At 54.0% G+C, this 27,587-nt stretch overlaps 1 protein-coding gene across 7 annotated transcripts in view; it reads left to right on the plus strand.

The window, feature by feature from the left end:
• Dnah10 (dynein axonemal heavy chain 10) overlaps positions 1-27,587 on the plus strand; it is a 98,312-nt gene that overhangs the window by 46,504 nt on the left and 24,221 nt on the right. For 6 of the 7 annotated variants that reach the window (XR_002394580.2, XM_021257629.2, XM_087198035.1 and 3 more), the window contains exons 30-52: positions 526-749; positions 1,351-1,620; positions 1,703-1,886; positions 2,788-2,922; positions 3,404-3,556; positions 3,835-4,023; positions 5,402-5,548; positions 6,674-6,865; positions 7,971-8,089; positions 9,756-9,914; positions 12,159-12,294; positions 13,862-13,984; positions 15,111-15,245; positions 15,545-15,761; positions 15,848-15,967; positions 16,851-16,996; positions 18,860-19,012; positions 20,745-21,005; positions 22,452-22,624; positions 23,985-24,078; positions 24,363-24,530; positions 24,808-24,996; positions 26,728-26,899. Coding sequence is in view for 6 of the 7 variants with exons in the window: in XM_021257629.2 (XP_021113288.2) it covers positions 526-749; positions 1,351-1,620; positions 1,703-1,886; positions 2,788-2,922; positions 3,404-3,556; positions 3,835-4,023; positions 5,402-5,548; positions 6,674-6,865; positions 7,971-8,089; positions 9,756-9,914; positions 12,159-12,294; positions 13,862-13,984; positions 15,111-15,245; positions 15,545-15,761; positions 15,848-15,967; positions 16,851-16,996; positions 18,860-19,012; positions 20,745-21,005; positions 22,452-22,624; positions 23,985-24,078; positions 24,363-24,530; positions 24,808-24,996; positions 26,728-26,899 (3,859 nt within the window). In the remaining variant the exon portion in view is untranslated. The remainder of the gene's footprint in view (positions 1-525; positions 750-1,350; positions 1,621-1,702; positions 1,887-2,787; positions 2,923-3,403; positions 3,557-3,834; positions 4,024-5,401; positions 5,549-6,673; positions 6,866-7,970; positions 8,090-9,755; positions 9,915-12,158; positions 12,295-13,861; positions 13,985-15,110; positions 15,246-15,544; positions 15,762-15,847; positions 15,968-16,850; positions 16,997-18,859; positions 19,013-20,744; positions 21,006-22,451; positions 22,625-23,984; positions 24,079-24,362; positions 24,531-24,807; positions 24,997-26,727; positions 26,900-27,587) is intronic. The other variant, XM_021257627.2, reaches the window with a different exon arrangement.

The raw sequence follows: 27,587 nt of genomic DNA on the forward strand, positions 1-27,587 counted from the left end.
TCTTCTTCCTGGAGAAAGCCACTGTCATGGTTTGGAGTGATTTTTTTCCTCCTCACGATTTCTTGCTTTTTTATAAACACACACACACACACACACACACACACACATATCCAGGACCTACATGATAGCAGGAAGCAGCAGGGAAACTGTCCTTTGTGATACAGGGCAGAGGGAGGCCAGTCGTCAGCTCTGTATTTTGGTGGTGGTGGTGCTGGGGCTGGAACCCAGGGCCTCATGTGTGCTGGGCAAGTGCGCTAGTGCTGAGCCCAGGCTGGGCTGGACTTGCCACCCTCCTGCCTCAGCCTCCCGAGCAGCCAGGATTACAGGGAGCTGGAGTTGGCTTGTCTGCAGCAGTGGCAGGGCGGAGCACTGGCTGCTCCGGATTCTGGAGCATAAGCAGCGGGCTGGGGGATGGGGGCTCAGGGGTGAAGCACCTGCTTCCTGCTTGGCTTGCACCGTGTGTGCACACATGTGTAACACACATGCAGCAAGCGTGCCATGGCCGGGCCACCCTCTGTGCCGCAGATGTATGACAACATCGCCCTGCTGCGCTTTAGTGACGGGGAAAGTGGGGAGAAGCTGGTGTCAGCCATGGTCTCAGCCGAGGGCGAGGTGATGAACTTCCAGAAGCTGGTCCGCGTTGAGGGCCACGTGGAGGACTGGATGACGGCCGTGCTGCACGAGATGAGGAGGACCAACCGGCTGGTCACCAAGGAGGCCATCTTCAAGTACCGCGAGGACCGGAGCAGGCGAGTGGGCTGTGTGGAGGCGGCCGGCAGGCCCCGCATGCATGAGCTTCTGCCTGAGAGTCAGCAGCGATTGCCCCCGAGGGCAGTGCTTCCCAAGGTGTCCTCCAGCATGGAGGGGAGGGCATGCTGGGAGGCTGAGGCAGGAGGGTGGCAAGTTCCAGCCCAGCCTGGGCAACCTAATGACCTCATGGGACTCCATCTCGAAATAAAAATTAAAGAGGGCTGGGGTGTAGCTCAGGGCCACCGCCCTGGGTTCAGTCCCCAGTCTCTCTCTCTTTCTTTCTCTCTCTCCTTTCCTACTAGGGATTGAACCAAGCTTTCTACCACTAAGCTATATCCCCAGCCCTTTTTATTTTATTTTTTTACAGTACTGGGATTAAACCCAGGGCCTTTTCACTGAGCTATATCCCCATCCCCACCCCCTTACAAAATTATTTCTTGAGACAGAATCTAATTAAATTGCTGAGTTGTCTGAGCTGGGCCCCAACTTGGATCCTTCTGCCTCAGCCTTCCAGCGTGCCCAGGGTGCAGGGTGTGCCCCCACACTCAGGAAAGGCACCGGCCTGGTTGGCCACATGGCTCACAGGTGTGCTGTCCCCAGGGTGGACTGGATGCTGCTGTACCAGGGTATGGTGGTGCTGGCCGCCAGCCAGGTGTGGTGGACCTGGGAGGTGGAGGACGTGTTCTGCAAGGTGCGGGCAGGGGAGAAGCAGGCTATGAAGAACTTCGGCAAGAAGATGCACCGGCAGATCGACGAGCTGGTCACGCGCATCACCACGCCCCTGAGCAAGAACGACCGGAAGAAGTACAACACCATGCTCATCATCGATGTGCACGCCCGGGACATCGTGGACTCCTTCATCCGTGGCAGGTGGTCCCTCGGCAGGGCGGGCATCCTGGGCCCCTTCACCTTGGCCTCCCCGAGCCACCCCGCCCTCCTCTGTCCTGCCCAGCATCCTGGAGGCGCGGGAGTTCGAGTGGGAGAGTCAGCTGCGGTTCTACTGGGACCGGGAGCCGGACGAGCTGAACATCCGCCAGTGCACAGGGACCTTCGGCTACGGCTACGAGTACATGGGGCTCAACGGGCGGCTGGTCATCACGCCCCTCACCGACCGCATCTACCTGACGCTCACGCAGGTGACGCCGGCTGGAGACTCTGGCCTCAGACCCTTGGTGGCGCGTTCTGTGGGGAACGGGGCCCTTTGGCACCACGTGGGCATCGTGGCTCCGTCCGCAGCCTGGGTCCAGGGGACCCAGCGGGATGTGTGGGACTGTCCCGGGGCGACCGCCTGTGAGTAGCCTCAGGGGAGATGGTGCCAGGAGAGGCCCCAGGGTAGGCGTCCAGCTTAGAGCAGGCCGTGTCCGGGCAGGTCTGCAGGGGCCAGTGCCAGTTCTGCTGCGGAGACTCAGCCCTGGGCGCCTGGGGCCCAGGGACAGCGCAGGGGAAGGCGTGCGAGTGGGAAGCCCAAGCCACAGACGGGGCTGTAGCTGTAGCACCCTTTCGTGTTTCTTTTGAAGAGTGAGAGCGTGAATTGATTTACAGTAGTCGGGCTTCTCCAGAACTCCTCACCTCCCCCCAGATGCACACACAGGCGCGCACACACATGCGCACGCACGCACGCACGCACACACGCACGGACACAGGAAGAGATGACCAAGGTGGCCGGCAGCCTCCGAGCCTGGGTCCAGGTCGCTGGGCGGTCAGGGCCGACAGGAGCTGGTCCTGCGGTGAAGGCGCGAGCCTCGGGTACAGAGCAGCCACCTTCCTCTGCCTCTGTCCCTCCCTCCCTCCCCAGGGGCCTGGACGGTGCCCCACGCTGGGCGGCACTGCTGTCCCAGCACGCCGGCCCCAGTGCGCATCTCTCTCCGGTGTCCCCAGGGCTGCCCGGAAGTCCCCGCCCGGCTGTCTTCACACCCCGTTGCACTGACGCCACCACCGCTGTCCACAGGCCTCCCGTGTGCGTTGTCATCACTGTCACAGGGCCCAAGTCGGAGGCCACTTCCTTTCTGCTCTGACCCCGCCCTGGGCCCTTCACAGGCGCTGGCCATGTACCTGGGCGGTGCCCCCGCCGGCCCGGCCGGAACCGGCAAGACCGAGACCACCAAGGACCTGGCCAAGGCCCTGGGGCTGCTGTGCGTCGTCACCAACTGCGGCGAGGGCATGGACTACAAGGTGCGGCGCTGCGCCACCCCAGGCCGTCTTTGGTGTGGCGGGGGTGCTGCCCAGCTGCCTGTAAAACAACTGCCGCTTCTCACTGGTCCCCGCCTAGCGCCCCGGAGTAACGAGTGGTCCTCGCTCCCAGGCGGAGGCCGAGAGGGGACGGGGTCGGGTGGGCTGTGGCCAGCTGCAGAGCTCAGCTCTGAATGTCACTGTCATTGGCTCTGACCGTCACTAGATTTTCAGCATTTTGAGAGAAGCCAGGAATCTGAAGTTTGTACTCAGAGAGAAATCTTGATTTATAAAATATTGGGTGTGAGGGGCCCATGAGGGGCTTTGGGATCTTTCCAGAGGGAACTCAGTGGCAGGGCTGGGACCCTGCCTCTCGGCCCACTGACGATCCTGTCGTTCAGTTTCTAAGATGCACCTGGAGACGCGGTGCTCACTTGAGGGCTGGGGAGGGCCTGGCCTCTGCCTGACGCTGGTGTTGCCACAGGCTGTGGGCAAGATCTTCTCCGGCCTGGCGCAGTGCGGGGCCTGGGGCTGCTTCGATGAGTTCAACCGGATCGACGTGTCCGTGCTGTCGGTGATCTCCTCGCAGATCCAGACGATCCGCAACGCGCTCATCCACCAACTCACCACGTTCCAGGTGAGGCCGGATGGCGGGCACGGAGCCCCGTGGGCCTGTGGGGGGATGGCGGGGGCCGGGGTCTCGCCAGGCTGGTTCCCAGTGGGAGCGGGATGGCCGGGCTTCCCCAAGTTAGCGTGCTCTGTGACGGCCCAGGCTGTGCTACTCCTCAGACTTCAAGTGAGCCTGAGCTGGGACTCATAGGTACAGAAGGAGGCTGAGGTCAGAGAGGCCGCCCGACTTGCTGGGTCCCATGGCGCCTCCCAGGAGCGCTGCCCGTGACCCCGTCCTGCCTGCAGTTTGAAGGGCAGGAGATCTTGCTGGATGCACGCGTGGGCATCTTCATCACCATGAACCCTGGCTATGCGGGCCGCACAGAGCTGCCCGAGTCCGTGAAGGCGCTGTTCCGGCCTGTGGTGGTCATCGTGCCCGACCTGCAGCAGATCTGCGAGATCATGCTCTTCTCCGAGGGCTTCCTGGGCGCCAAGGTGGGTGCAGCTGCCGGGCCCTCTCCGTCTGTCCGGCACTGCAAACCTCTTCGCTTTCTCCCTCTCTCCTTACAATTACTTCTATGCAGGCGTGACGGTGAGTGCTGCTAACCCCAGCACTCTGGAAGGCTGAGGCAGGAGGGTTGCGAGTTCCAGCCTAGCCTGGGCAACTTACCAAGACCTTGTGTCAGAGTAAAATAAACAAATAAAAAGGCCTGGGGATGTTGCTCAGTGCAAAGACCCCGGGTTCAATCCCCAGGACCACAAAAAGAACAAACAAACCCCACCCAACCAAACAAAAAAGGCCCTGTTAGGTTTGGAAGGTTTCAAGGTTCACGAGAAGTTGTGACACCAGTAACCCAGAGGTCCTGGTACCCTTCACGTTTGCAGCTTAAATAAATACATATAAATGTATATATGTGAATCCTGCCACATATATGTGTATCTTCTATAACATCCTTTTTAATATAGGTACTATATATACATATCTGTAGATGGATAGATCAATCTTTTATAATACCTTCTTTCAAAAGATATACATTTTTTGAGGTACTAGAGATTAAACCTGGGGGTGTGTGAATGCTAGGAAAGTATTCTATCACTAGCGACATGCCAGTCCTTATTGTTATCGTTGCTATTTAATTTTGAAGCAGAGTCTTACTAAATTGCCTAGGCTGGTTTCAAACTTGAGATCCTCCTGCTTCAGCCTGCCAGGCAGCGGGGATGACAGGTGTGGACCACTAGTATAAATGTGTTATATCCATCTGTGTATGTCTGTATCTATCTGTGTGGGTTTTGTGGACTCCTCTTTCAGCACATTTCTCTGTAACAGCACGCACACAGCTGTTTCTGGAAGGTTCTGGAAAAGGCACAAGCTGGAGGGGATTTTAGCTGAGGCGTCACCCTGCGGCTCTCCTGCAGGAGTTTTCGAAGGCTCTTGCTGCTCATCCGGATGCCAGGATTCTGGCTTTGAGTGATGAGGTCTTTTTTACTTTCCCGACCCAAAGTCCTGTGGCAGACAGGGTGGCCGAGCCGCCCTCGGGACGGGTGCAGGAGGCGCCTGAGTGACAGGGCTGGGTCACAGTGAACAAGCATCTATCTGCCCGGGTGTCTGCGGAAGGGGCCGGAAGGGGCCGGAAGAGGCCGGCTCGGGGAAGCCCTGGAGGCCGTGGCTTGAAGCCAAGGATGGCGCCTTTCTGGTGGTGGAGACGGTTGGGCTCGGGCTCGGGCTCGGGCTCGGGTTTGGGTTCCGGTTCAGGTGAGGGGCCGGGTGCTCCTGGCGGTCGCGCCGGGAGTCCTTGGCGCAGTCTGCGCCGAAGCCTGCATGCAGCTTCTCCGCACTCGCATCGTTGCGTTTTTGTCCCGGTCTCTCCCGCAGTCGCTGGCCAAGAAGATGACGGTGCTGTACAAGCTGGCGCGGGAGCAGCTGTCCAAGCAGCACCACTACGACTTCGGGCTCCGCGCCCTGAAGTCGGTGCTGGTCATGGCGGGAGAGCTGAAGAGAGGCTCCTCGGAGCTGCGCGAGGTGCGCCCTGCTGTTAGCTGCGGTCCCTGCGTCTGGCGAGGCCGGAGCCGGGCTCACGCGCGGGATAGCGCCCGGCCGGAGGCTTGGGTCTGGGCTGGCCCTCCCTTCGCTCGGCCGCCTGCCCACTTCCTGGTCCTGGTGAGGCAGGGCGGTGCCCCGCGCCCCTGCAGTCTGGACGCCCCCATGGGGACGGTGCACCTGCAGTCTCGGGATGGTGGGGCGGAGGGGACAGACTTCTTCCGAGGCTTGAGAGTGAGGTTTGAAAAATTAACGGGTTTTCACTGTGCAGGCCCGTGGGGGTCAGGGTGGCATTTCCAGACGCGCCCATGGCCCACGCCCACTGAGCAGGTCCAGCCGCCCTTGCCCACCCTCCCTGGCTTCTCTTCGCCACAAAGACGAGAGGAAAGCACCACCGTGCTTCTTCCAGGAGACTCACCCAAGCCTGCGCAGGCTCCCGGTTTCCCTAGCGACCACACGCAAGCATTTTTAGATTTCATTTGATTTTTATACTGCATTTTTATAGATTCCATTTTAGTTTTCTAAATTTTCATATACAAGTTTGAAAGATAAAGTACACATTTAAAAAAAACTTTGATATCTCATATAAATTTTTATTTAATAAAAAATTTTATCTAAATTGTTTCCTACATAAAATTTTATACCTTATATAGAATTAAATGAAATTCTTTTAAAGTTTAAAATTTTATGTGAAATACATAAAAACGTGGGGATTTAGCTCAGTGGTACCGTACCTGCCTTGCAAGTGCAAGGTCCTGAGTTTAATCCCTGGTATCAAAAAGGAACCAAAAAAAGAGAAACCCATATATAATTACTCTGTATATATTTTTATGCATTTATATACTAAATATATATTTAATACATAAAAATATATAAGTGTATGATACTTTAGACGGGCGTGGTGGCACACATGTCTAATCCCAGCACTCTGGGAGGCTGAGGCAGGAGGATCAAAAGTTGGAGTCCAGCCTGGGCAATTTAGTGACTCAGTGAGATGCTGTCTCAAAATGAAAGACACGAGAAAAGGCAGTTGTGAAGGCCCTAGGTTCAGTCCCCAGTACCGTGTGGTTTCCAGTTAGTGAGCGGGTGTCCCGGCCCTCTGCCCAGGATGTGGTGCTCGTGCGGGCCCTGCGGGACATGAACCTGCCCAAGCTGGTCTTCGAGGACGTCCCCCTCTTCCTGGGGCTCATCTCCGACCTCTTCCCGGGGCTGGACTGCCCGCGTGTGCGCTACCCCAACTTCAACGACGCTGTGGAGCAGGTGCTGGCGGAGGGCGGCTACATGCTGCTGCCGGTGCAGGTGAGCGGCAGGGCCGGGTGGGGTGCTGGGTGCTGGGTGTGCCGCCCATCCTGCAGTTCTTTACAGAGAAGGAAGGCAGATGTCCACCACGCGAGCTTTGCAGCTCAAGCATAAAAGCTATGGTGAAACACAGGTAACAAAGCTTACTGGGAGCCACGCACAGCATAGCTCAGTGGCTTTCAGTCCAGCTGTTGTGCGCTGTCACCATGTCTGGCCACTGAAACTCTGTACATGTGAACCCCACCCCAGCCCTGCACCCCCATTCTATCCTTCTTTCTATGGCCTCGATTCCTCTAGGGACAGCATGCAGTTGCGTCTTACAGCTTTGTCCTTTGGGGTCTGGCTTCTGTCGCTCAGTGTGGTGTTCTTGAGGCTCATCTGTGTCACAACCTGGCCAGCACTGCATACCTTTTTTAGGGCTGAATGATATTGCACAACATCTGTAGCTGCACCTCACCCTCCAACTGTCTGGGACACAATGAGATCAGATCAATTATGTATTTTGTTTAGAGCACCCCCCCCCCATAAATAAAACAAAAAAGATGTCTTTTCTGGCAGATATGCAAAATGACACACCCATGTTGGGTGCGGCCTGGCTGTCCTTCACCTGGTTAAACAGAGCAACTGTTGGACCCAGCAATTCTATTCCTTGGTGTAGACCCATGAGGAACCAGGTCCTGCATGCTCTCAGCAGCACTGATCATAGCAGCCAAAGAGTGGAGACAGCACAGTGTCCGTCACCTGATGAGTGGGTGGACAGACCATGGCCATCCACACCATGAAATAATACTCAGCCATGAAGGAGTTGCACATACCATAATGCAATCTCAAAAGCATGGTATTCAGTGAAAGAAGCCAGGCGCCAAGCCACGTATTATGTGATTCCATCTACGTGGGATGTGCAGAATGGGCAGATCCACAGAGCAGACTGGTGTCTGGCAAGGGCTGTGTGAGCGCAGTAGGATTGAGAGAGGTGGCCGATGGGGACAGAAAGGGGCCTGGGCTGCACAGCCCTGTGACTGCACTGAAGTCGGGGCTGGGTGAATTGCACGGTGCAGGGGTTCGGGGTCAGTAAAATTGTGTCTTTACAGTACTTGTCCCGCAGGTGGATAAAGTGGTTCAGATGTTCGAGACCATGATGACCCGGCACACGACCATGGTGGTTGGGCCCACAGGCGGGGGCAAGTCCGTGGTCATCAGTGCCCTGTGTCAGGCCCAGACCAGGTGAGTACGGGCACCATCGGCGGGCGGGCGGGGGGGGGTGCTGACTGCTGGGGCGCTTTCGTGGGTGACAGAATCACCAGGACCTACCTCAATCCCTGATTTCCCGGGAGGGGAAATTTGTCCTGAGCAACCCTTTAAACTCAGTAGCTTTCTTGTTTCATTGCTGATAGAGTTAACACATTTAATGAACTAATTGACGAATTAATTTTCTCTGCAGGACTGGGAATTGAACCCAAGAGTGCTCTGCCACTGAGCTACAGCCCCAGCCCTTTTTATTTTGAGAAAAGGTCTCTCGCTAAGTCACCCAGATGGGACTCAATCTTATGATCCTCCTGCCTCAGCCTCCTTCAGTGCTGGGATTACAGGCGTGCACCACCACGCCCGGCTTGGTGAACATATTTTAGAATGCAGAATGCAGGCCCCCTTTGTGCACCTGACAGCGCTTAGGTTGACTTGTGAAATGAGAATATCACAAACTGTTTTAAAATACTTTGCAAACGAATTTAAGTCGCGTCCTTCCCTTGGTGTTCAGAGCGCTCCTCTTGCCTAAGTCAGGACTCACCACCAGGTGGCGCTGCTGTGGTGTCAGAGTGGCGGGAAAAGGGGCGTCACCCACCCGGATGCCTTACTCCCCCAAGCCCTCATGGCCCATGGCCTTCTCCTGGAAGGGATCTCCCGACCTCTCGCCTTTCCTAAGCAATAACTGGATTCCAGGAAGGCTCGAGTGGTGCTCCAAAGCATCCAAACCGCGCGGTGTCAGCTTCGTGGCTCCAGCATTTCTAGACACTCTGTGAAACCTCTCGAGCAAACCACTCTTATTTCTCCTGTTCCTTCATATGTTCCCCACGAGACGAGGAAAGTGGAGTCAGTAGCTTACTGATTCCAGGTGGTTTTTGCCTTAACAATTCTGTATTTCCTTCTTGAACTAGTTCACTGTTAGACAATTTATAGAACTCTTGCATATGAGTGTATATGGAATATTGTATGCATACTACTTTTATTTGTTAATTGTGAACCAGGGCTGTATGATGTTTAGTTTTCTTTAGATTAATCACATAGCGTGGGAGGAATTTACAGTCACTATAAAGGGAATTGCCCTGTTTACCAGAGTCAGTAATTCTGTAAATGAGAATTGGAGCCGGGTATGATGATACACTCCCATATTTCCAGCACTCTGGCAGGCTGAGGCAGGAGGATTGCAAGTCTGAGCCCAGCCTGGGCAACTTGACAGCTTAGCCAGATGCTGTCTCAAAATGAAAAATAAAAAGGGCTGGGGATGTGGCTCAGTGCCGAGGTGACACACGCACATACACACACGTACACACATGCTCACACGTGCACACGCACAGCACCAAGCATCAGCAGTGCAGAGAGCTCGCTGCGTCCTGCTGGAGTCCATGCTTGCTGCTGCACCACCAGCCAGGAGCCCCTCATGAGACTTGTCACGGACACGCACATGTGGCTTCCTGGTGGCCAGGCAGCGCTGTGGCCCTGGACCATTCCCGTTTGGTGTAAACTCTTGATAGCACCCAGGAGGCCCTGGGGAGCTCGCGAGGGTCACATTCTGCATTTTGGTTCAGTTCCCATCTGGCCCCTCAGCCCCTGGCTTGGGCTCCTAGGTGTGTAGCGTGCCCGAGTCCCTGCTGAACTCTCTCCTCTGGTGCAGGCTGGGGCTCATCACGAAGCTGTACATCCTGAACCCCAAGGCCATGAGTGTCATCGAGCTCTATGGCATCCTGGATCCCACTACACGAGACTGGACGGATGGGGTGCTGTCCAACATCTTCCGGGAGATCAACAAGCCCACGGACAAGAAGGAGCGGAAGTGAGTGCCGGGGCGGGAGAGAGCCGAGACCATGGGTGTGCAGGGTCTGGCAGACGGGGGTCACAGCCAGGTGGCCAGCGCTGTCCCAGAGCTCTGTGTGTGGTCTCCACCGGCCCTCCTCAACGGCCGGTAGTGGGTACCGGGATTTTGAAAACCTCTTCAAATGACAGAGACTAAAGTCTCAGCTGATGACGTTTAAAATCTCTGTTTAACGTTCCTCCTTGACTCTGGACCAGCCCAGGATTTCGAATTGGGCCCAGTCGTTTGGTCTTTGTCATCTTTGAATCTCGATTCCTCAGGATTTCTTTATCTTTTATGACCTTGACGTTCTGGAAGATTCTAGAGCGGCTGTTTCACGGAAGTACTTAGTTGGGGTTTGCCAGAGGCTCTCCCCTGAGAGAGGGAGCCCACATCAGAGGCAGGAGACGTGGGTTTTCTGTGTGATCGGGGAAGTTTGTCTTTGAGATGAGACCCCATTTTCACCCTGGAGGCTGATGGCCTGTCTGGGGAGACACCCATGCCGCGTGCCTGTCCCCTCCCGCATCGAGCCTTCCCCGATTTGAGTGTCTGTTGATGGCTGCTTGCGTCAGTCTTCTCACCATGAATATAAGCGGGGGCTTCCTGTGGGGCCACCAGCGAACTCTGATCCTGGGCTGTCTGTTAGGCAGTGGAATCATATCGGTGTCAAGTTTCCTGGAGTTAATAGCTCTGTGGTTAGGTGGGAGAAGGTTTTGTTCTTAGCAGACACATGCTAAGATATTTAGGAACACGGGATGTTATGTCTGCGACTCACTTGGATGGTTCAGAGAGAGAGAGAGAGAATGCAAATGTGGCAAAACATCTAACAGCTGGAGAATTCAGCTGAAGGATATATGAGAGTTCTTTGTACAATTCTATCCCTGAAATTCTGTAAGTCTGAAATTACTGAAAACCAAAAAAGTTAAATAGAAAAAAATACTAGCAGAAAACAAACCAAAATGCTGTTTAAAAATCTGACTACTAATATCAGTGTAGTAGATGAAGGAATATCAAAGCATTGTAGGAGGAGACAGAAGAGAGCCAGCCTTGGAGGTGGGCTTTGCTGTGATGTAACCCATTAGAGCCCCCAAATCCGAATGTCACATGGATTGAATAGCCGAGGCTGTGGAGCCAGAGTGTGTCTGCTGGTGGGACGATGGTGTGTCACCCCCGAGCTCAGATATCAGGTGTTCCTGGGAGCCCCTTGGGCAGCATAAATGAGTGACGCGGACCACACTACAGGGTGTGTTAATTTTACAGCACTGCCATAGTAAGTCTCCAAGTGGCTTAGAACAACAGAAATTTATTCTGTAAGTCCTGGAGGCTGGAAGTCTGAGATCAGGGCGTTAGCTGGGCCTTGCTCCCTGCAGAGGCTCTGGGCAGATCCTCCCCAGCCTCGTCCAGGCTCTGAGGGTGTCAGATGTGCTTGGCTGTGGCCACATCACTCCAGCCCCCGCCTCCTCCTTATCGTGGCTTCCTGCTCTGTGTGTCGAATCCTCCCTCTACTCTTTTCTCATAAAAGATGCTTATCTTTGGATCAGGGAGCCTCTTGCTGACCCAGAATGATCCAGGCGTGAGATGCTTAATGTAATTAAATCTTCAATGACCTTTCCCCCAAATAATGTTACGGTCAGAACTTTTGGTGAACATATCTTTGGGAGGGCAGTAACCACCCAGCCCACTACCCATGGATTTATGGAATTCTTCCCTCTTCTGTTAACTCCACCATCAGAAAATAGGAGATAAAACATGGAAAGTAGCAAGGGATACTCAGCCTCAGATTTAAGAGAAGAATGAAGTGGGGGGTGGAGAGCGGATGGTGACCTTTCGGTCACCATGGACAGCCACTATTCAGCACCAGCAAATGGTTCCCAGGCAAGACCGCAGGCCAGCGTGGTCAGACTCAGTTTTCCCAAGACAGAAGAAATCCAGATATTTGTGTGAGGTCCCCTGATTCTTTTTCTTTTTCGGTACCGGGGATGGAACTCAGGACCTTGTGCTTTTGAGGCAGGCAGAGGCACCACTGAGATACATCCCCGGCCCTCCCAGATTCTTAAATATTGGTGGCTAATTAAGACAGTTTTCATGTGGCATGTGATAGAACCTCCCGACCGGGCAGGACCCTCTGTCAGATCCTGGTTGGAAAAGCCTGGGAAAAGACAGTGGCCGGGGACATCAGTTGGAAGCCGTCTCGGACCCTGGCTCCCTTCCCTGTGGTCACTCCAGGTACATTTTGTTTGATGGCGATGTGGACGCTCTGTGGGTGGAAAACATGAATTCCGTGATGGACGACAACAAGCTGTTGACACTGGCCAACGGGGAGCGCATCCGGCTCCAGGCACACTGTGCTCTGCTCTTTGAGGCAAGTAGCAATGAGGAACAGTTTTGAACAGAAGTCTTCCTTTTAATTAAAAATTTAAAAGTTTATCAACATAGCAATACATATGGATGATTACTTAAAACACAGAAGTTTATAGTGAGTAATGTCTCTTTGTTGTTTATCTGCTCCCCTTCTCCCTTCTCTAACCAAAAAGTGACTACATTTAGTATTTTTGAGTTGTTTCTTCTGATAGTTATTCTGGTATCTAAAGCAACATGCACAGCATGCTGTTTCATCTGTCATCACGTTTACACATGACCTATAAGAGAGAAAGCTTATACTACCAGCTGACCATCCCTCCTCAACTAGTGTGTTGCTAAATTGGTGTACAGTTGCATTTTCATGAATGTGGAAATATTTACTGCAAGGCAACTAGTATATTATAATTATATTTACAGTGGTACTTTGGTTCACAAACTTGATTCTTCCCACAATTCTGGTCACAAACAGAGTTGGATGAGAACTGGATCAAATTCAATGGTTAGGTTCAGTGTTGACCTTGTGGGGAGATTTGATTCAGTTCTGAGTTTTAGAGCCATTTGTTCTGTCTGGAGTTTGTTATTGCCTTTCTTTTCCTCCCACACTATTTGCCTTTGTTCCGCCCTTGTTTTTCCAAGCTTTCTATCATATCAAGTATTTTGCTGGAACCCCTTTCTTCCTGGAAACTACTGCTGAAGGCCCCCATCTCCTGCTCACAATACCAGTTGCTTATTTCATAGGTGGGCCTAGGAGCTGCTTTTGCTCCAGATTCATATTGATGTTGTTTCTGTCCCAGCCTATGAAATTCATCAGCACATCTGTGTATTGTCTCAGTCAGTTTCTTCATTGCTGGGACAAATGCCAGACACCCAGAACTTAAAGGAGAAGAGGCTTATTTTTGCTCCTGGGTATAGTCCGAGGTTGACTGGTTCTCAGGCTGAAATGGAACCACTGAGGGGATTAGCAGGGAACAGCCAGGAAGCACAGAGAGGCAAGGAGCCGGGAAGCGAGCTGTACCCTCCCAGGTCTTGTTCCCAGCGACTGGCACCACTGAAAAGACCCCACCTCCTAACAGCAGGGCAGCTGTTCCCACTCAGAGGCCCCACTTTGGAGCACACGAGGGCGTGGGGGACATTCTCCATCCACACTGAAGCATGTGTGTCACTGATTGGCTGGCAGAATTGCGTCTTTCTCATACAGAGAGATTTTGTTAATATTGCTGGTTTAACAGTGTATTAAGTTTTATGCTACTTACCTCATCTCAACTATGGTAAAAAAAAAAAAAAAAAAAGACTGAAAGGAAAACATTCCACAACAATGTTTGTTTCTAGGTGGTGGGACTTGTATTACTTGATTTCTTCTTTATATTTTTTTTATTTTTGTCAGCTATTCTACATCATTTTTATTCATATTAATTTTGAAGTAAGGGGAAACTTTAAACGTTGTATACTCTCACCCTAAACCTGAGTGTCCAACCAAAAGCCTCATGAAGCTGTGGTAATTGCACAGGACTTGGGTTTTATGCCACCAAAAAAGCTGTGGATGTGAACAACTCCCTTTCTTTCTCCAGGTTGGAGATTTACAGTACGCCTCCCCTGCAACTGTGTCTCGATGTGGAATGGTTTATGTGGACCCCCAAAACTTGAAATATCAACCATACTGGAAAAAATGGGTTAATAAAATACAAAGCAAGGTAAAAATTATTCCTCCAGTAAACGTAAAGTTATTAGTATGAGTGGCCAGCCCGGGGGGATGTTTGTGGTTGAAGTTCATGACCTTGCGGGGTGACCTTGTGTTCCTGACCTGCCAAGGTCCTTGAGCGTGAATCCAATGAAAACATGCAGACGCACTTCTGGGTCTCCCCTTCATGGTCTGGACCAGGGGTCAACATGCTCCCTGCAAGGGGGTGGTAGTAGATGTTTTAGACTTCCAGATGCCTGCTTCATTCTGGTGTGGTGGTGTGAACATGGCTGGACACAGTGTGCAGATGAAGGGCTCGATGGGGGCCGGGAGACGCTGATTTGTGGGCCAGGTGTTGCCTGTGGTTGTGGTTTGCAGCCCACAGCCTGGTGCAGAGAGGCCCAGTCAGTGAGAGGCGGGAGCTGCCCATGCCTTGCACTTTGGGAAACCGGAGGGGGCAGTGTGTGAAGCCCCAGCTTGGCATGGAGCAGAGACCCAGTAGATTCAGGTGACTCCAGACTGTGCGACATGCGTGTCCCAAGGCTTCTGAGATGGCCGAGCATCTTGGCAGCAGGTGCCCCTGAGAGGTAGAGATGGGTGTGCGAGTTGTGTTTCGGCCGCTCTCAGGGCACCGTGACCACCTTCTCGATAGGGGCGCAGGAGGCCTGGCTGTGTCTCTGCAAAGGCCACTGGGGTGGTGGGAGTCGGAGACCAGGACATGATGACCTAGAGAGGAGAGAGCAGGAGAGACATTGAGGCTCTGCCACATGGGAGAGAGGTTCTGGGGCCTCCAGCACTCTCTGGTGCCTTCGATGCCTTGCTAGGGAGAGGGATCTTGCACTTTGCGCCGTCTGTGGGGTGGCGGGCGATGTCCCTTGAACTCCGGCTGAAGGGCCCTTCCGTGCTCATTGGGACCTGTTGTCTCCTCTCCCCTGCTCCCAAGGGTGGGGTGGACCCTGTGGCAGAGAGGTGACAGGCAAGTGTGTTGCCAAGGACAATGCACAGGCAGGTGCCAGGGTCCCTCATCTGCCACGTGACTGTTCCTCAGATGTCCCTTTCCCTTGGGGGCAAGTGAAACCTTAACTTCCGTTTAAGTAAATGAACCTTTGAAAATTCATCGGGACTCTGCTCTTTCATAGGGGGAACAAAACTATTTAAATCATCTTTTTGAGAAGTATGTGCCCCCTCTCATCGATGTGATAGTGGAAGGGATCGTGGACAGAAGACAAGGGGAGAGGCTGAAGACGATAGTTCCGCAGACAGACCTAAACATGGTGAGGAGTGGTCACTGCCGGGGCAGAATTCTCCCTTTCAGTAGACCCCAGCATGGGCTTTAAGGGGAGCAGAGATGCCATATAGGTCGCTTGCAGCGTGGTGGGTGGGCATCAAGGTGGGTGCTCTTCTCTTGCTCTGTGAGTCCATTCAAGTCAACGTGCTGGGCTCCATTGGCCTAAACCAATATGGCGGAGTGTACGTTCCCATCACACTGGGCCCTGGGCCCCAGGGTTGGGGCAGAGCCGACCCTCTAGGGTAGGAAGATGGGGGCTGAACTGGGCACTTTCTTGTGAGGCAGGTGACCCAGCTGACCAAGATGTTGGATGCATTACTAGAAGGAGAGATCGAGGACCCGGACCTGCTGGAATGCTACTTCCTGGAAGCTCTGTATTTCTCACTGGGTGCCTCCCTGCTTGAGAACGGAAGGATTAAGTTTGATGAATGTGTCAAACGCCTTTCTTCTTTGTCCACTGTGGATACAGAAGGGGTTTGGGCCAAACCCGGGGAATTGCCAGGTAGGAACTGAGTGTCACCTGGTGTCCTGCTCACAGTGGGTTGGGTTTTTAGAGGACACGAATGTGCTTTTCTGTATTTCCTGCAGGTCACCTTCCGACCTTGTACGACTTTCATTTTGATTCCAAACGGAACAAGTGGGTCCCGTGGGGCAATTTGGTTCCAGAGTACATCCATGACCACCAGAGGAAGTTTATCAACATCCTGGGTAAGCAGGAGGAAGCAAGAGCATCCCAAGGCCTCGCTGGCGTCTGGGTCCCACCTGGGGAGCGGCTTGTGACGAAGCAAGGGCAGTGAACTGGGGCCTCCAAAGGGCGGCGGTACCTTGGGCTCTCCTGCTGCTGCTCTGGGCACCTTCGGGTGGCTGTGACCTCCGTCCCACCACAGGCTGATGCCCACAGGGCGGGGTGCCCTTAGTAGCCCTCACTTTCGCTCCCTCAGCCTGCACAGCTCACTGGGCACGTGGAGGACCGCAGGGCCGAGACCCGGTGTTGCCTGGAAACATGCACCCTGGGTGTTTGTAGGCGGGGCTGTACAGTCAACGCACTGAATTGCTCTGGCGATTTGGATAAAGTCCGGCTGGATGATTTCACACAATTGCATCCGGTTTGGGTCTGATGTGCCTCCAGAGTGAGGCACCCCCACTTTCTCAGGAACCAACTGGGATTCAGGAGTGGGAGTGGGGGCCGGACCCGACTTTGGTGAGGCTCCCTGCAGAGGAAGTTTTCAGTCAGGGAACCACATCCTGCAGGTGTAGGGATGACAGAAGCAACAGAGCACTTGGGTTTTTAACACCAAGCATAAATCAGAATTGGGCACTAGAAACAGTTTGGTGTTTTCTGCTTGGATGGGGGCACTGATCACACAGCTGCAGAAATATATTGGGCTCACCGAATCATGCCTGAGAACAGCGGTTCCGAGGTGAGTTGGACCTCAGGACCGCAGTGATGGAGAGTACCAGTGGGGTGACGCGGTTCCCCTAGGTAGAGGTTTTACCCACGCATGGTTTTGAGGTCACAGCTTGGCTCTTGCTGCTGCTTTTGATGCCCCCCCTTTTGCTCCTGCAATGCCGCTGTTCTGATGTCTTTTAGTTCACACAGTGGATACGACCCGCACCACCTGGATACTGGAACAAATGGTTAAAATTAAGCAACCTGTTATTTTTGTTGGTGAATCTGGCACTTCTAAAACAGTTACTACCCAGAACTTCCTCAAAAATCTGAACAGAGATACTAATGTAAGTCATCGTTTGTACAAGTCATCTACTGCCGCATAACAAACCACACAGCACAAAGCAGCTGAATGCGGCAAATGCTTGTTCCCTGGCATTTCCCTGGGCTGGAGCCTCTCTCCAGGCTGCTGTTACAGCAGGCAAGCTGTTTTTCGCTGCATTTGTCTGAAGGCTCCACTGTGGCTCCTCCAAGCCTGTCCTTCTTGCTCTGGGGCTGCTTCCGTGTGCTGGCCTTGTGCTGTTGCTGGACAGGGAATTGGTATAATTGATTTGGGTCATGGCTCTGGGGGGTGGGAAGTCCTAGTGCCTGCTGTTGCTAGCTGCTGAGGGGAGGGTCTTCAGCTGCATCCTGAGTTGGCAGAGGGTGTCTCATGGTGGGATGGAGCAGGCTTACTACAGGAAGTCCACTTTTATTAAAACAAAACAAAACAACCACTTCCTCAATGGCCTGATCCTATTGCCTTCTAAAAATTCCACCTCCCAATCCCATCAACATGTGATTTGGGTCCTAAGCTCGCAGGAGGTTGGGCCTACTCAGATCGCAGTGGTGCTTGTGACATGGGACTGGCTTCCTGCAGAGCAGAAGTCCAAGGTACACAGTGAAGTGGGAACTGAGATGATTTTGCAGCCTGTGACATCACGTGCCACCCCTCGGCCAGGCTGCACGGCTCAGACAGAAGCCTCCAAGCACTCCACGCCGTGTGTGAGGGATCAGGCCAGGGTGTAGCTGCCCGGAGGGGACCACAGTTGCCTTAGTGTTTCCTAGGACTCTGTGCTCCCTTCTCTTCCTGTACCCCCTGTAAGAGCAGGTGGGGCTGGGGCGTCCCCTGTGTGCACCCCAAGCTCTGCTGGGTCCCAGACAGGTAGACAGGTGTTCAGATGCTGCAGAGCCCCATGTAGGCCGGCTCCCACTCACCGTGCCCCCCTCCTGGCCTCCCACTAGTGTCCGGGGCATTTTACGCCTGGGTAAAGACTCTCCTCCTGGGGCTGCAGCTCTGACCTCTGCCCGCCCACTGCCTCGGTCCCCTCCACCCGTGAGTGCCACTCTCCACGCTCCCCACTTAGGTCTCCAGCCCTTGTCTCTGCCTCTGGATGTGCCAGGGGAGGGGCTGCCCACTGCTACTGTCTCCCCGAATTTCCTGGGTAGGAGCTCCTGACCCCCACAGCTCAGGTATCAGCAGGGTCCTGGAAGCCAGCAGCTCTGCATGGGCTGTACCTGGCTGGCCTGGCTGATGGGAGCTACTTTCAGAAGCCTCCATCATGTCACCCTCCCTGGGGACACTGCAGCTGGCGCTCATGGGCTCAACCAGAAGCCTCTGAATGCATTCACCGTGACAAGACACACGTCCAGCATCCACACAGCTGGCTTATGTGCACTGCTCTCCTGGGCACCCTGGCTGGTGACTTTTTATTTGGTACTGGGGATTGAACTCAAGACCTTGTACTTGCGAGGCAGGCGCGGTGCCACTGAGCTAAATTTCCAGCCCTGGTGGCTCTTTTAAAAGGCAGAAATTCCCAGTGTCCCCACAAATGTGGGTGTCACCATAAAGCACATTTAAAATCCCCAGACCCGCTGAGGACGGATACCTGGGGGTGTGGCGCACGTACCTCTCCCTAGACGTTAATTGCAGAGACTGAGTCCATCGCTGTCCCTGCTGTCTTCAACTTGTCCCCAGATCCTTACCCACTCATGCCACCCACCAGAAGGAAAGAGGAATTCTCACTTTGGCGTTGAAAAAATGATGCTGCACAGACCCACGCTGGGTTGTAAGGGTGTCCAGTTCAGAGACCAGGAGTTTGCACAGCTGACGGCAGCCTGCGGCCCCGCGGGAGAAGGGCCCACATTCTGAGCCCCTCTCTCTGTTTCAGATTGTGCTGATGGTCAACTTCTCCTCCCGCACCACGTCCATGGACATCCAGAGAAACCTGGAGGCAAATGTAGAGAAGCGCACGAAGGACACTTATGGGCCCCCCATGGGGAAGCGGCTGCTGGTGTTCATGGACGACATGAACATGCCCAAGGTAGCTGGCTGGGGGTGGGAGGGCGGACACCACCCAGTGCCGCCTGTGTGGGCCCAAGTGTGTGGAGGGTGAGTGTGTGCACGCGGGGCCCTAGCCCTCAGTGTGTGCAGGGACCACCTTGGGCCTCCCTTCCACGGGGGACGTGACTGAGTAAGGGGCTCTGGCGCACCCTGTGTCAGACCGCGATGCTGTTCTTGGCCCCACACATGGGAAGCGGAAGGACAGACCCTTCCCAAGATGCCTCAAGGTGAAACAAGTCAGCGAACTTCAGCTGTATCCTGAGTGCATTTCTGGGGCCAGAGCCTGAGAGCTACAAAGCTTTCTCAACACATTGGAATTTAAGTTAATATCTTTTTATGGGACCATTTCTCCCCTGAAAATCCATCTTCCAGAGGAGCATGTGCAAAACCAGGATCCATTCAGTCATCCACATATCTGATCATCTGTCCATCCATTCATATATTTAGTCATCTGCTCAGGATTCATCCGTCCATCCTATCCGTCCATCCATCCATCCCGTTGTCATCTAGTCATCTATTATTCCACTTATTCATCCATCTGTTTAACCATCTGTCCATCCATCTATCCATCCATCCATCCGTTTATCCACTAGTTCATGTTTTTATTTTTTATTAGTACATATTTATAGTACATAGTGTGTATGTTCCTTGTGTGGCATTGGTGCATGTACATAACACATCTTAATTTTTAAAATTTTCTTTCCCTCCCTTTTCTCCCTCTCCATTTCTTGATCCTCTTCCCATTTGAGAAAGACATATCTCCCTACTTCCTGTTATCTATCTTTTATTTTGCTCTATGTTTATATTTTGGGCATCTCATGTAAGAGAAACCACACAATATTGGAGCTTGTGTGTCTGATTTATTTCACTTAACATTATGGTCTCAAGGTGCATCCTTGCACTTTCCTACAAATGACTCAAGTTATCCTTCTTTATGGCACAGCAATACTCCACTGTATATAAATACCACATTTGGGCCAGGGATTTAGCTCAGTGGTTCCATTGCCTGTCTTGCAAGCACAAGGTCCCATGTTCAATCCCTGGTACCAAAGAAACAAACAAACAAAACAACAATAAGTACCACATTTTCTTGACCTGTTCATCTATTGATGGGCATATAGGCTGCTTCCATCCATTCATCCATCCACCCACCCACCCATCCACCCATCCATCCATCCATCCACTCATCCATCCACCATCCACCCATCCACCCACCCATCCACCCATCCATCCATTCATCCTACCCATCCATCCATCCACCCATCCACCCATCCATCCATTCATCCTACCCATCCATCCATTCATCCATCCATCCACCCATCCATCCATTCATCCTACCCATCCATCCACCCACCCATCCATTCATCCATTCATCCTACCCATCCATCCACCCATCCATCCATCCATCCATTCATCCTACCCATCCATCCACCCACCCATCCATTCATCCCATCACCTCTCTGTTGAGCACCTCCCATGGGACTGGTGTCATGCAGTCCTTCATGGAGCCTACAGTCCAGCGAGGGAGACACACTTTGGGAAGAGTCACAGAGGAGTACATAGGTAACAGCACACTTTGAGAGGCCCCAAGACACTAACACCAGCTGCTCCGAGAGTGACAGGGATGTGAGCCTTAGCTTAGGTGGTCAGCAAGGCCCCCTGAGGTCTGTGTCCTGATGCTACTGTCCTATCTGGCCTCTAAAACACCCGAGGTGGACGAGTATGGCACCCAGCAACCCATTGCTTTCCTGAGGCTACTGCTGGAGAGAGGCTGCCTGTATGACCGTGGGAAGGAGCTGAACCGTAAGAGCATCCGGGACCTAGGATTCATCGCTGCCATGGGCAAGGCCGGAGGGGGCCGCAACGAGGTGGACCCGCGGTTCATTTCGCTCTTCAGTGTCTTCAGTGTGCCCTTTCCTTCTGATGAGTCCTTGCATTTAATCTACTTCTCCATCCTGAAAGGCCATACCTCGGTAACTCGATTGTAGATAGGAGTCTACACTGGGGTCACTGTGTGGGGTACATGGCATGCAGGGGGCTGATTTACACGTTGGCACAGCACGTCTGATGCCTGCGGCCAGAGAGATGTTGGATATTTTAATTTCTTTTTTTGTGGGGAGGGGACCAGAGATTGAACTCAGAACCACTGAGCTATATCCCTGGCCCCATATATTTTAATTTCTTTAAAAATCAAAAGAGGGCCAGGGATGTAGCTCAGTGACACAGCGCCTAGCTGGCAAGCATGAGATTCTGAGTTTGAAACCTGGTACAAAAAAAAGTTCATCTTTCTACCAACACAGTCATAAAGTAGAATTTCGGTATGTTTTGTGGAGGAAGGGTCCATGAGGGTGGGAGGGCCTTGGGGCCAGGCAGTCAGGGCCTGGCTCTGAGGTGCCTGAGCTGCACTGGTCACAGCAGTGAATCCACAGAGGCCGGCTCTGAGAACTCGGCCCCGTCCTGCTCCGTGGCAGGGCCCTGGGTGCTCCCTGTCCTGCTCCTGCAGAGCCGGGAGACAGGACGGTGCCCAGCTCTCGGATGGGGAGGCTGGGAGGAGGAGGAAGCACTTGGGGTACGTGGTGGGTGTGCACTGTCTCATGGCACTCAGGCTCACCCTGGCATTGCTGGCCACCAAGGGCTTGTATACACCACAGCTTTGGGCTGGCTGCGTAGTGAGGCCGGGAGTGGTCAGGAGGACCTGTGGGCTCGGGGCCACTCATTGCTCGGAAAGCTGTGAGCTCGCTGCCAGTTGCATGAAACTCACCGAGGGGCCCTGGCCTCACAGCGTGGACTTGTCAATAAATGTGAAAGTCCCAGGCAGTGTGAGCATATCAGCTTCTCTGAGCTTCTCAGTATTTTTTCCCTTATCACCATTAAAAAATGATAAAAATCACACAATCTAACATGCATTATTTTAACCATTTTAAAGCGTACAATACAGAGGCATTTAATTTAGTCCATTCCCAGTGCTGTGTGCCCCCTCCCACCATGATCAAATCCCAGGATTTCTCCACCTGGAGGAAACTGTCCATTCACACTTTCTCCTGTCCCAGCCCTCATGCCCTGGCAACAAATGATCGGCTGCATCCTCCCCCTCCCCCCATTCTTCCCCCCGCAGCGAGGAGGGCACCATCCTGTCTCCCAGCTCCTTGAAGAGCAGAACAGGGAGGCCTGAGGGACCTGGCCATGGAGCAGGACAGGGACCGAGTCTGCTGCCCCGGCCCTGGGGATTCCTGGGCCCAAGGTCCTCCCACTCTTGTGGCCACTTCCTTCTGTCCCCGTGGCTGGTCCTGTCCTGAAGGCTCACCCACACTATGGTGTGTGCCAGTGCTTCATTCTTTTGGAAAATATCCCACTCACTGAATGCTACTTGCTGTTTATTCCTCTATTAATGGGTGTGGGGGGTCTTTTCATTCTGTTAGAACTTCCATGAGAGCGTCGTGGCTGTGAGTAGCAAGCTGACATTCTGCACATTGGTGCTTTACAAAATTATCCTCCAGGATCTACCGCCCACCCCCTCCAAGTTTCACTACATCTTCAACCTTCGAGATCTCTCAAGGGTTTTTAATGGCCTCGTCCTCACTAACCCGGAGCGGTGAGTATGCTTTGTCTCACTAAAATATACCCTGTAGGTGTGGTTTCTTTTATTGCTTTAAGACTGGGACTTTTCAGTGCATTTGGTGAGTCAGTATAGCAGTGAACTCCTGAATGTCTTCTGAATCCGTTTTTTTTTTTTTTTTTTTTTGGTACTGGGGATCAAACTGGGAATCTTGCACTTGCGAGGCAGGCGGCGGAACCACTGAGCCAAATCCCTGGCAAATGAATAACTGTTGGAAGTATTTTATTTTATTTTTTAAATTTTATTTTGTGGTACTGAGGATCGAACTTGGGACCTTGGGGTTGCGAGGCAGGTGGCAGCACCACTGCTGAATGTCTTTGCTTATGTTGGCAAAGGAGAAACACAGCTCAGCTCAGGCTTGATGCTTTGTCTGCCCCCAGGCTGATAGACCAAGAGAAGCACAGGGTTGCATGGGGACAGGAGACCTGGACCCTGGGGCGGGCAGCTTTGCCCATCCCCTCTCAGCTCCGCGGGTGGAATTTGTCTGTGTGAAGCCTTTAGCTCACTCACCCAAGATGTCCCAGCCGCCGGTGTGTCTGTAGAGGGCAGAGATCAGAGAGGACTGAAGTCTGGGCACAGAAATGTGCTCATTAAAACTAGACTTACTGGGCCAGGGCTGGAGCTTGGTGGTGGACACCTGCCTAGCGTGTGCAAGGCCCTGGCTGCCATCCCCAGTGCTGCAGGAACAAAATGCCAGGCTTGGGCCGGGGGTTTAGCTCAGTGGTTTCGCCGCCTGCTGTGCAAGCAAAAGGACCCAAGTTCGATCCCCGGTACCAAAAAAACCCAAAAAACAAAAAAACTGCCAGGCTTTGTCTTTACATCGATGACTGCTCCGAGCGATGCAGGTTCGCAAGCATTATTGAACCAGGGCCTGTGGGGCTCTGCCCAAGCTCACACTTGCCCTCAGTGCCCCAGGGCTCCAGAGCCACCGGGAGGGGGCAGTGCCAGGTGTTCCAGGTGGGGTGGCAGCTCTGGGCCAGGTACCAGGGTAGGCTCCGGAGCTGGGTCCAGGTGGTGTCAGTTCCTAGGAAAAGGGGGTTCTGGTGGCTCTGATGCTGGTTTTCATATAGTGCAGCCAGCAGGGGTGGTGTCGGGCACTTCCGGTCTTTATGCCGTTGGCGGAGGATGCTCTTTTCTTCCCTGAAGTGGGGCCAGCTGCACTGGATGGTGACATTGTGGTCCTTCTCCAGTTTGCTCGCTCTCGGTCAGGCTGCACTAACATGAGCCGGGGGACAGAGAGGACGCAGGGATGTGGCTCCTGGGCTCCACCCAACACCAGCAGGTGACCCTGTTCCCCCGAGGTCTTCGCCGCTGACCCTGCCCCTTTCCCCTGTAGGTTCCAGACGGAGGCCCAGATGGTGAGGGTCTGGAGGAATGAATGTCTGAGGGTCTTCCACGACCGGCTGATCAGCAAAGCAGACAAGCAGCTGGTCAGTCCTGCGAAGGGCACTGTCAGGGAGGGGAAGGATGCCAGCCAGAACACTTCTCTTACTGGAATACACAAGGGTTAACAAAATCCCAAAGACCGATTTTTTTCTTTATATAGGACGCCAACTGCAGAAAGATAGACACTAGCAATAAAAGGTCAATAGGCAATGAGGACGGGTTATTAACTGCCTCGAAGCCGTCAAGGCGAATGACGGGTGATGAGTGGATGCCTTCATTTCCTGTCAGGGCTCTGACTTCCAGTCTTTGAACTCTCTTGTGTTTTAAGGTGCAAGAACACATACGAAGCTTGGTTTCAGAACATTTCACCGATGACTTGGGGGTGGTGATGAGGGACCCCATCCTGTTTGGGGACTTCCGCATGGCACTGCATGAAGAGGAAGCTCGCATTTACGAAGACATCCAGGACTACGAGGCGGCCAAAGCCCTGTTCCAGGTCAGACACAGTGCCTTGCTGGGGCTGGCTTCCCGGGGTGTCACATGGCCGACACCCGTGGCTCACCGCCGGTCAATCCAACACCAGCGGATGGGAATCTTGAGTGTGAAAGCCAGACTTTGTCTCTTTAGCCCACGTGACTTCATTATTCCTGCACTGTGGAAGTTCAGAGGAGGGAAATTGGCCCTGCATTCTTAATCTCTCTGGGCAGGAGGAGAGTTCGCTTCTAAAACCCAGTGATCCTTAGCACGTGGTTCTTTATTTTTCCAAAAATCAGGAGATTCTGGAGGAATATAATGATAGCAATGCCCGGATGAACCTGGTGCTGTTTGATGATGCGCTGGAGCACCTGACGCGCATGCACCGCATCATCCGCATGGACCGCGGCCACGCGCTGCTGGTGGGTGTCGGCGGCTCGGGCAAGCAGTCACTGGCCCGCCTGGCCGCCTTCACGGCGGGCTGCGAGGTGAGCCCTGAGGCTGTCACCGCCCAGCTGCCCTCCCGCCCTCAGCTGTCTGTCTCTGTGCACGTCCTTGTCCTTACCCGTTGCGTGGCTGGGACATGGCATTCTGCGTCTGCCCTGTTTTGCTCAGCATCCAGGCCTCAGCCCCACGCACGTCGCTGGTATCTCTGTGCCCGTCTGCCACGCGTGTGTCTGCTCACCCGCAGGACATCTGGGCCGGCTCCAGGGCTGCCGTGGACGTCCGTGAAGTCCTTGTGTGGACGTGGGTCTCGGCTGTCCCGGGTGACACTCCTGGGTGGGCTTGCTGGTTGCAGGGTAATCGTGGCCAGCGTCAGGGGAGCCACAACCCCGGCCCCCACGTGGCTGCGCTGCCTGACGTTCCTGGCAGCAATGTGGGGGCTCCTGCTTCTCCCGCTGTCTCACTCTCACAGGTCCCCCGGGCCTGTCCTGGCGGGGTGGACGGAGGGTGATGCGATGGGCAGGGACAGGGCCTGGGAGGGGAGGGGGTGGCAGGGAGGTCACTGCAGTGCTCACAGCTGGAGGCGCTGGACGCTGAGGTCCTGGGGAAAAGGCGCCTCGCAGGACAGCAGGCTCGGAGCGGGCACAGCTGGCAGCACGCGGTGGCCTTGAGTTCGAGTGTGAGACTGGGGAGTGTTCTGTGAAAGCGCGTGTGAGTGACTGTGAAAGGGTGGGAGCCTGTGTGTGCAAAGGCGTGGTGTGGAAGGGCGTCTGTCTGCATGACCACGAGGGTGACTGTTCACGTGTGGCAGCGTGCTCACAGAATGGCTGAGGGAACGGCTCTGTCCCGGAGAGCGATGGGTGTAGGTGTGTGTCTGCACAGCAGTGAGTGTGCCAGTGGGTGTGCACGGCTGGGTGTGGGCGAGGCGGTGGGGAGGTGGAGGACAGTGCTCTTCCTGTCATACGAACCTGACGTGTTTCCAAGCTGCCGGGTGCTCTGAGCCAGAGTAGACTCCTGTGGAGAAGGCAGGCTTGGCTGTAAGTCTTCATTTATGCCCACTGCATGTGTGAGCAGCATTTTCTAATTTGAGAATAGAGGTGGTGCACACCTGTAATCCCCGCACCCTGGGAGGCTGAGGCAGGAGGGCTGCAAACTGGAACCTAGCCTAGGTAGGACCTGTCTCAGAATAAAAAATAAAAAAGATCTGGGGCCATAGCTCAGTGGGAAGACCCTGGGTCCAGGCTCCAGTATTGCAAAAAAAAAAAGCAAATTGGTTTCTTATTTAACTTCCTGACACCCTTTACAGTCTGTCTGGTGGCAAGGTTGCAGGTGTGTCACGCCCACACTTTTGGGGTGCACACTCTTCGTCACTGGGCCCTCATGTGTCCTTTCTGTGGGCCTGAGTCTCTTCCCTCCCTGTCTGTGACTCCAAGGACCTCCCTTGTGTGACAGGAAGTGCCTTCTACAGCTTTTCTTCCCACACCCCTCTGCTCCCCCCAGAAACACCCGTGTGGCCTCTGCACACGTGTGCACATGGGCTCTGCTCGTGCTGTGACCTCATCGGAGTGCTGGGGGTTAGCCTCAGCCTCCCCATGCCTGTGTCACGCTCAGCATTGAGGTGGCCCAGGTCACCTGTACTGGCCACCCTCGTCCCTCTTCTTCGCGGATCTGGGTCCATCCTGGACCATGTGCTGCCTCAAGCTCTCCCCAGGCACCAGGCTCCTTCTGCTGTCCCAAAGCCACCGGCACTGGTGACCATGGCTCTGCGTCCCCAGGTGTTTGAGATCCTGCTGAGCCGTGGCTACTCTGAGAACAGCTTCCGGGAAGACCTGAAGAGCCTTTACCTGAAGCTCGGGATCGAGAACAAAACGATGATCTTCCTGTTCACGGACGCGCATGTGGCCGAGGAGGGCTTCCTGGAGCTCATCAACAACATGCTGACCTCAGGTAACGCTGCTGCCGCCTCCCGGCCACACGTCTGCTGGGACTGCCCAGCACCCTCTCCACCCCCACGATGGGGCTGACCCCCAGGGCCCTGCCTGGCCTGTCTCTCGAGGCCACGCTGTTTTCTTCACCTGAGTAGTCACCGTGGCAGTCAGAGGGGCAGCTCGGGCGACCGAGTATCCCCCAAGCCCTTGTCATGTTTGTCACATTGCTTAGTCTCTGTGAAGACCTGACAGAGAAGGAACCTTTGCTGTCTGGTTTCACAACCGAGAAAACCAAGGTACAGAGCTGCTGAGGAAGGCTGAAAGAGACAGCTGGGTTCTGTACCCTTGTATTAGTCAGCTGAGACACAATACTCAATACCCGCAACTCCAAGGAGGAGAGGTTTAACTTGGCTCATGGTTTTGGGGGATTCAGTCCATAGCTGGGTGGCTCCAAGGCAGGAACATCGTGGCAGAAGGGCCTGGTGGAGCAACAATGCTTAGTTCATGGAGACCAGGAAGCAGAGTGGGGAAAGTGCCAGAAAGGACAGGACAAGGGACCAGACACAAATCCCAAGACCTCACCTCCATGACCACCCAGACGCACCCAGGAGCATGCTCCACCAATCCCCAGGGTGGACCCCAGGCCACTCACGTTGACACTGCACCCGACTGCCATTTCCCTGGAGCCCCTGCCTGAGACCTTTTTA

This window comes from Heterocephalus glaber, unplaced genomic scaffold, assembly GCF_053883595.1.
Source record: "Heterocephalus glaber isolate CG9 unplaced genomic scaffold, H.glaber_assembly_v1.0 deba00001687, whole genome shotgun sequence".
Taxonomy (NCBI): domain Eukaryota; kingdom Metazoa; phylum Chordata; class Mammalia; order Rodentia; family Bathyergidae; genus Heterocephalus; species Heterocephalus glaber.